The sequence below is a fragment of the Gavialis gangeticus genome, unplaced genomic scaffold (genome assembly GCF_001723915.1).
Source record: "Gavialis gangeticus isolate Ggan-Ray unplaced genomic scaffold, GavGan_comp1, whole genome shotgun sequence".
In the NCBI taxonomy this organism is placed as follows: domain Eukaryota; kingdom Metazoa; phylum Chordata; order Crocodylia; family Gavialidae; genus Gavialis; species Gavialis gangeticus.
In genome coordinates this window covers 161,304,768-161,313,366 of record NW_017729024.1, presented here as the reverse complement: position 1 = coordinate 161,313,366, position 8,599 = coordinate 161,304,768, and the positions used below count along the sequence as shown (strand labels likewise).

At 42.3% G+C, this 8,599-nt stretch overlaps 1 protein-coding gene across 3 annotated transcripts in view; it reads right to left on the bottom strand.

The window, feature by feature from the left end:
- Window positions 1–8,599, bottom strand: part of ADAMTS12 (ADAM metallopeptidase with thrombospondin type 1 motif 12) — a 474,912-nt gene that overhangs the window by 94,149 nt on the left and 372,164 nt on the right. For all 3 annotated transcript variants that reach the window (XR_002097463.1, XM_019517990.1, XM_019517991.1), the window contains exons 15-16: window positions 6,644–6,888; window positions 5,620–5,761 (exon numbers count right to left, since the gene is read on the bottom strand). Coding sequence is in view for 2 of the 3 variants with exons in the window: in XM_019517990.1 (XP_019373535.1) it covers window positions 5,620–5,761; window positions 6,644–6,888 (387 nt within the window). In the remaining variant the exon portion in view is untranslated. The remainder of the gene's footprint in view (window positions 1–5,619; window positions 5,762–6,643; window positions 6,889–8,599) is intronic.

Below are 8,599 nucleotides of genomic sequence, written 5' to 3'. Positions count from 1 at the left end.
CTCCCCTGACTCCTTACTAATTAACGAGGATGTGTATTCCTCCTTAATATAGAGTGCCAAGCCCCCACCTCTCTTTCCTATCCTGTCCCTCCTGTACAGCCTATAGCTCTTGACATTCACCGCCCAATCATGTGTTGAGTCCACCACGTTTCCGTAATCCCCACTATGTCCGGGCTGGTTTCAGCCAGCAGGAGGGTGAGTTCCTCCTGCTTGTTACCCATACTACGAGTGTTTGTGTAGAGGCATTTGAGTGGACTGCAGTCTGGGCTGACCAGAGGATTGATGTGTTGAATACAAGTGTGTTAGTATTGCTGTTTTAAGGATATATATTGGTTTGTTGCATACCATGACTGGTAAGCAGAACTCTTTTGTTTCACAGGTTTAACTGCCCCACCTGGCAGTAAGGAAGTGACAGTGTTACAGTAAGTAACCTTACTTGTTATTTCTCTTGCTGCTGTGACTTTGCAGGCTTTGTTTGCCAGAACGGTTTTTTATTTTATTTTATTTTTTATAAGCCTGGCATAATTTACTAGCTGCAAAACTTCTTGCGCTAGATATTTTAACAGATTTGAATGCAGACATCTGAAAGAGAGAAGGAAAAAAGAAACAGTGGCAGCTTCTGGAACTCAGAGGTCTAAATACATTTTAATTCTAAACACACTCCTTACTTCCTCTCATTCTCAGGGAATAAACTCTGCACAAAGATTTCTCAAATGGCATCAAGCCTGACTGCCAGAGGAAAATAGTGACTTTTGGGTGACAGCTTTTAACTCTCAGGTTATGTTGTTGCAGACTCATATAAACTAGATAAAGCAATAATGAGGAGGAATGACTAGCAAAACTCAGGAAATGTTCAGCTTCTTTTTCTGTATTGCAGTTCAGTTGCTGAAAGGCAACAGCACAGGGCTGGTTTAGCCATTCCCAGCCCACATAACTAACTGTGCTGCCACAACTTTCCTCTGCCCAAGCTGTGGGAAGCAGAACTCCCTTTGTTTCTTGCTGTGCCCATGCTTGTGCCTGATTCTGATAATGATGATTATTAATCAAGATCTGATCCAAGGCCCAGCAAAATCAAAAGGAGACATTCCCCTCATTTCAAATGGGTTTTGCATCAATTACCAGGCAGCTAATAGCTTCAGTAAAAGAGAACCAGCTATAATCTCATCCCATCTGGGATGCCAAACAAAGTTGGTTCACATATATGGGATAGGGAGAGGACAGAATCATAGAAAAATAGGGCTGGATGGGTCATCTAGTCCAACCATCTGCTTGAGGCAGGATCACCACTTTCCATACCACTGCATACAAGTGCTTGTCTAACCTAGTCCTAAGACAACATAGTCAACCCTGTCACACAATTACAAGGCACTTTGCCCCAAAAGCAACATAAACTGCCACAGGTAAAGGGGGACAAATGCTATCAGTGCCCTGCCAGTGCAAGGGTTCATAGATTTCATAGATTTCTAGGGTTGGAAGGGACCTATTTTATCACTGAGTCCGGCCCCCTACTTTGGCCAGGAAAGAGTGCTGGGGTCAAGTAACCCCAGGCAGGTGCTTGTCTAATCTCCTTTTGAACACCTCCAAGGTAGGGAAAAGCGCCACCTCTCCTGGAAGCCCATTCCATATTTGGTAACCCTCACTGTAAAGATTTTCTTCCTGATGTCCTATCTAAATCTACTCTCCTTCACTTTATGGCCATTGTTTCTAGTAACCCCAAGGGGCACCCTGGTAAACAGAGTATCCTCTATTCCCTGCTGCTCCCCACCCCCGATGAGTTTGTAGGCAGCCACAAGATCACCTCTCAGCCTTTTCTTGTGGAGGCTGAAGAGATTCAGGTCCCTCAATCTGTCTTCATTCCCTCAACCTGCAGGCCCTCAACCATATGAGTAGCCCTCCTCTGAACCCTTTCCAGGTTATCCACATCCTTCTTGAAATGTGGTGCCCAAAACTGGATGCAGTACTCCAGTTGTGGCCTCACCAATGCTGCATAGAGGGGAAGTATCACCTCCCTAGACCTGCCTATGATGCACCTACTAACGCAAGACAGAGTGCTGTTAGCCTTATTTATTACCTCATCACGTTGGCGACTCATGTTTATTTTTGCATCACCAGGACTCCGAGATCTCGTTCCACTGTTGCGGTGCTCACAGTGGTATCCCCCCCCCGGTCTATCGGTGTGTTGGAGATTCTTTCTCCCCAGGTGCAGCACCTTGCATTTATCCTTGTTGAATTGCATCCTATTCTGATCCACCCACTTCCCCAGTCTGTCCAAATCCACCTGAATGCGCTCCCTACCTTCTTCTGTGTTTACTGTACCCCATAATTTGGTGTTGTCTATGAATTTGGACAGAGTGCTTTTGACACCCTCATCCAAATCATTGATGAAGATATTCAACAGTACTGGTTCAAGGACAGAGCCTTGGGAGACACCACTGCCCACATCTCTCCAGGGAGAAACGGACCCATCCACTGCCACTCTCTGGGTGCATCCCATAAGCCAGTTTTCCACCCACCTGACTGTGAAAAAATCCACATGAGAGATCCAAGGAAGATAGCCCTACCTTCACCCTATAGCAAGACCCCCCTCCCCCACACACAGAGTCTATATCAGTATGCCCATGGGGTAAAATTCCTTCCTGATCCCAAATGTGGTCATTGGCCTGACCCTGAGCAGAGGGGCAGGACCTTCAAACCAGGAACCTCCAGGTTTCAGTCCCAGCAAGAACATTGTCACACCTGGTAAAAATCCCCAGCTTTGGCCGCAGCCAACACCCAATGCCTCTGAGGAAGACCAAAAGCCTCCTGAAACCTGTACAACAGGAGGGTAAAAATCCCTTCCTGGCAACCAGCAAAGCCTAGAAGCATGGAAAAAATCAAGCACAGCCTCCATTTTGCTCTGCAACCAAGGAGAGCAAAAAACTCCACACAAGGCACCCTTGAATTAGAGAGCCAGAACTCCCCTTTCTGTACCCCCTTTCATTAACTGATCTCCCCTGCTTTAGTTTGCCTTCATAACTAAGCCAGCTGGGGATTTCAGCTTCATTCTCCTGCTGCTGAACATGCTGAATAATCTTCTCCTGGTGTAGACCAGATGAACTGAAAGGAAAACAGCCACAGCTACACCCATTCTCTCTGCCTTAGTTTTCTGCTTATGGGAGGATGGTGGGACCTGCAAAGGTTTCTCACCTCTGCTTCTGTGACATTTGATTGCACCTTGCAGAGCCATGGAAAATCAGATCACTATCCTGCTTAAGTATATTTCCATTTCCACCTCTGTAGAGAACTAGACATGAACTCTAGAAAAATCTATTTGAGATTTGGAAAAAAAGGTAACTAATCAGTGGCTATGCCATTTATTTGCTAGAAATTGACAAAACAAGCAGTAGCTTTTGGCTTGAATTTAATTAATCCAGGTGGCAGTCCAAAAGCAGTGCCAAAGGACACAGGTACACTCTAGCCAGAAGGGTTTTCCAGGATTGTTGTTATTTTAGCAGGGAATGTTTATGGGAAAGTGCTGCTAATGTCAGAGAGCAGCTTGACAAAATTTGTATCTCATTTTAGTTTTAGGCTGTGCATAAAGTTGATCATTACTAACAGTTAGCTATTGGGGCAATATAGGTTTTAAAACACATACAGCTAGCTGTCAATAATGATATAGTATGAAAAAGGGCACTCAATGCACCTGATTTAGTTGTTTCAAATGCTGAAGCAAACTACATTTTGCCTTGCTCACAGAAAAAGCAAACTGTTTGCTGACTACTTCTAGAGATACTTTCCTTAGAATATTATCAGGCATTCATTCATCTTCTCAAATAAAAGACAGCAGGAAGCCAGTTCTTCAAAGTGCTGAAAAAGATAATTGCTTTTCTCACAGGGAAAGTTTAAACACTGTGCCCAATATTGTCATTACTGCCTTAATACTTAATATGCTGGAGCGCACCTCCGACTACACTGTTACGAGAGAGTTTTTGTTTCTTAATGACAAAAATCTTACAGCAAGTAATTAAAGAAACCAGTAATTTCCATGTGGCACTGGTAAGACTGTAACAGTTAGAAACAGAAACATCACTTTAAGCAACTCCTGGATAGTGCAATATTGTTCCATTGTTTTATATAGCTTAGTTGAAACGACTCAAACAACAAGACTTCTGTCACTTCCTTGATCTTTTCTACTGCTCAATCAATAAATTCAAATACAGACTTTAGAGGCCAGTATGATTGCTGATAGAAAGCTACAAGTCTGCATGTTGATGGCCCTTCTCCTACAATATTTTTGCCCCCTCCTCCCAAAAATTTCAGCAGCAATAAAGAAAAGCCTTAAAGCTGTTTTGCAAAGAACCCCCCAGGTCCTTCATAATTTCATGCTGTCTTAAGCTATATGCATCTCTAATTTAGTTTACAAGGTGCAAATCTACCCTGCCTTCTACAGTGAGATGTTTATCCTGTTTATATTTTACTTTTATCATCAAAGCTGTCTTCTAGACCTGCAGTTGGATTCCACCTTATGTTTCTTGTGCTAATTTCCAAGTAACCATCTTTTGGGTATGATTTATTGTTTTCTACAGAAGTGCAAGACAACTTTGGGGCCTTTAAAACTACCATACTGTAAACCAACTTAAAACTATGTAAGCAGTGGTCTAACAAGCAAGTTTGCAGTTTGGGCAAACCCTGCATGGGGGTAGGGGGAGGGAGGCAAGTCTTGCCTGCCACAGCTGTTGCTGCCACAGCCCTGTCTGCTCAGCCCTAATTGTCCCTGCTGCTTCTGCTCCCCAAGAGCTGGCATTCTGGCATCTCCTTTAAATTGGTTCTCAGGACTGGTGCCCCACTTGCCCATCGCTAGCTATACTGATGTATTTAAGCTCTTTATACTGATTCAGATTAGCTGTTTTAGACAAATTCACTAAAATATCGCTTATTACTAGTAACTGGCCACATCTACATGAGATACGTACTGCACAATAGCTTGTTACTACTTCACAGTTGCATCATGTGGCATGAACTGTGATGTGATGCTACTGTACAGTAATAAGGAGTTACTGAGCAGTCAGCATCACTAGGGAGTCGTGTAGGGATGCTACTGTGCAGTAACACCAGTTACTGTGCATTTAGCATTTGGGTATGTAAGTACTAAATGACTGTGCAGCAACAACTGCATAGTTAGGATCTCATGTAGATGCAGCCACTGAAGGCAAAAACTTTACATCATGTACTCAGACAGGCTGATAATAAAAAAGTGTATAGAACTTTGTTAACTGATAATGGTGATAACTACAGTGACTGTGAGTGCCAGTGACTGCTTCAGTACATGACCCTCTCAGAAAACCCATGAGAGGGTCACCTTAGTTTGTAGAAAAAAAGTGATGTTGTAGGAAGAGATTTTTTATATTAGAAAAACCAAAACAAAACAAAACCCACTTGTCAATTTGCCCAAAGTAATTTTAATAGATTACAAGGTTTTAAACTTCACAATGGACTTCTTTGGTCCATTTAATCTGACTTCCTACTTTACACAGGCTAAAGAACCTAGATCCTTAGAACTAGAAAAATGGAAATCAAATCAGTTGACAGCGGAAAAAAAAAGGTGAGAAAAAGGGAAGAGGGCTGTTTATTTTTGTTTACCTCTTCCACAGGTTACGCTGCAATCAGTCCAGTCTCCATATTGCCAGAAAAATTCTGGCTCACCTATATCATTCTCATGGCTTCCTTCTTTACGTATAGTGTATTCATACTTTATGCCAGGGTTATTCTCCTGAAAGAGTAGCTGAAAACAAAGAGATGTGAAGTCAAATTATTAAAACACATTATTCCAAACCTTCAAAAGCATGTATACAAAAACATCCATGCACATTTAGAGCACCCAGCCCAGCAACCCGTGGCTGACTCTTGAGGTATAGCTAGCTTTGAAAAATGGGAATGCACAAATCCTCACTTGTGGGTAAACCCCATCCTTAAATGTGTACACACTTTGCAAGAACAGTTATGAAGACTTAAGCTGATATATTTTGACTAAATCAACTAAAACAAAAGATTAGATACATGACCTAAGTGAAAATGTAGTTTTTATTATCAGCTATTTCATAGGCTATAGGGAAGGGGAATGGGAGAAGGCAATCTAGGTGATAAAGATAGCAAAACAATGTAATAAAAAGTGTAATTAAAAAGTTGACAAAAATCTACACCTTGCCATCTGCATTGGAACACTAAACATACTTATGCATCAAACTCACCAAAATAAGTCCATACTAGTGGGCCCTTTCTTCTTTTTCATACCCACACTTAAATTAACTTGGATCAATCAACAGAAAATATACCAAATGAAGCCAATGTTAGGCTTTGGACATTAAATAACATAGTAAGTCTTTCCCTCTCCACAATTTATGTTTTAAATTCAGTAAGATATTTAAACAAAACCAGCTCTAAACACAACCAAGAGGGTTACTCCCAAGTGCTTATGAAAACTAACTGGATCAGGGCCTTTGGCTGCATGACTATGTTCAAAGCCATGCCAATGTAACGTAGGGATTTGTGCTTAAGTATTGAAGGGATGAATTACAAACTTATTTTCTCTGCTTCTTTTTTAAAGCTCCAGAACATCCTGCTGTCAGGCAGGATCAGCAGCTTTTGCTGCTGGCCCTTACTGTACCTGTATCCACACAGACTCATTGGTGGGTCCGGATGCAGTCAGATTTTCTAGATCTCCTTTTCTCGTATATAAAAATACCGTTCCTGCTACTTTGTATTCTCCGCTCCACTGGATAATAAAACCCCCATTTAGGTAATACTTTTCTGGGTCCTCACTCCGCACTGCAAGGAAATTTTCTGTTTCTGCCACTTCTATGACCCTGATGTCCCTTGCACCTTTTGGAATCAGCCCAATATCAACATAACCTAAGAGACAAAACAGGTTCATTAGATTATCATTGTTACAATACAAAATGATAGCATGGTACCTACCTGGATATAATGTAGAATAACAGCCTTGCTTGCAAATATGTTTAGATGAGCAAGCTATCCATACATTTTCCATGCTAGTGTCTCCTTTCAACTATAGCTAACAGTGCCTTTCAGTGTAAGGGTTTTCCTGGGGTTTAGGTACCAGTGAAAGAACAGGAACATGCATATTATCTAGGCTACTAGGGCATTAGAAGACATAGTGAGATTAATCTTTTTGAGCTGTATCACAGGAAATCAAAAGGAACTCTACTGATAAAGTAACATGTGGTGATCTCTATCATATACACTGTGTCATCTAAAAAGAGTTACTGTGCCTTGCATTGCTACAGGGGTGTGGAGAAAATCGAGGAGAGTCATATTAAGTTATAGTGCTTCCTGTGGAAAAGGATTTTTGAAATGTGAAGAGATTATTAGCTGTCACCAGTTAATGAGTAGAAGGATGGCCCTGCATATATGGGCTGAGGTTTGTGACATCCGGCAAAGAGCCCTAGATCACCTAAACTTAAGCTTCCACATACATGCAGAAGCATGCCAATTTGAGCAGCTCTGTGTCTAACTCCTGTCTAAGCTCCCCTGTGATCCAAAAGGAAGTGAGACAGGACCTAAAATATGCACTGGAGATGGTCAGGGGTATGTCACAGCATGCTTAGCCCACACAGTGACAGCACTGAGTTAAGTATAGAGGGCAGCAGCCATGACCAACTTTCACTCAACACCATTAGCAGAAGGGAGCTCACCTTCTATATAACAGCTTAGGTATTAAGGCACTAACCCTAGAGGTTAGGAGAGCCAGGCTGAAGGCCATCCTCAGCCAGAGAGGATTAAAGCCTGCATTTACTACTACCCACAACAGTGCCCTCACCCCCAGCTATGGAACAGTGTGGGTGGGGGTGAGGGTATTTTCTATTCTTCCTCTCAAACCTGGCCCACTCTACAGACAGAACTACAATATTCACAGGGCTTGAAAGACAGCAAGCAAAAAGCAGTATGACTTAATCAAAAGCAGAAGTGCTGGCAGCCATGTGGCTAGAGGCTGGAGCTCTCCCTGGTGGCCACAGGGGCACATGGCAGGGCTGTAGTGACTTGGGACTAACTTTAGTGCCAAGTCCCTAAATGTATAGACACCTGCCAAAAATTGCTTAATGCTCATTAAATTTACTTGTGCTTAACTGCACATGTAGACACACCCAGAGAGTAAAAACTTATTAGACTTTATCTAGAAGTCCAGTATAGACAGGAATGGCAGGAATGTTCTGTGCCCTAAGTGATGTCTGACAGCACAGGAAAGATTCATTATCTCCGTTCGCTAAACGAAAGCATTAATGTGAGGGTCATATGCACATTAAAGACTGTGGGTCACCGAGTTAATGTGTGCCATGGCAGAAGACCTTTGGGTGTAGGAACAGAAATTACATATAAACTGGTACAGTGATCAGAAATTGGTTCAAATCTGTAACACAAAAGAAGTTCAGTGAACATAAACCGCTTTCAAATTGGCTGAAACCAGTTTAAGGTAAACTTGGATGGATATAGTATCAGACTTAACTGATTTAGATTTCATAGTTTCATAGTTTGTAGGGTTGGAAGGGACCTGAGCAGATCAACAAGTCCAACCCCCTCCTGTGGCAGGAAAGAGTACTGGGGT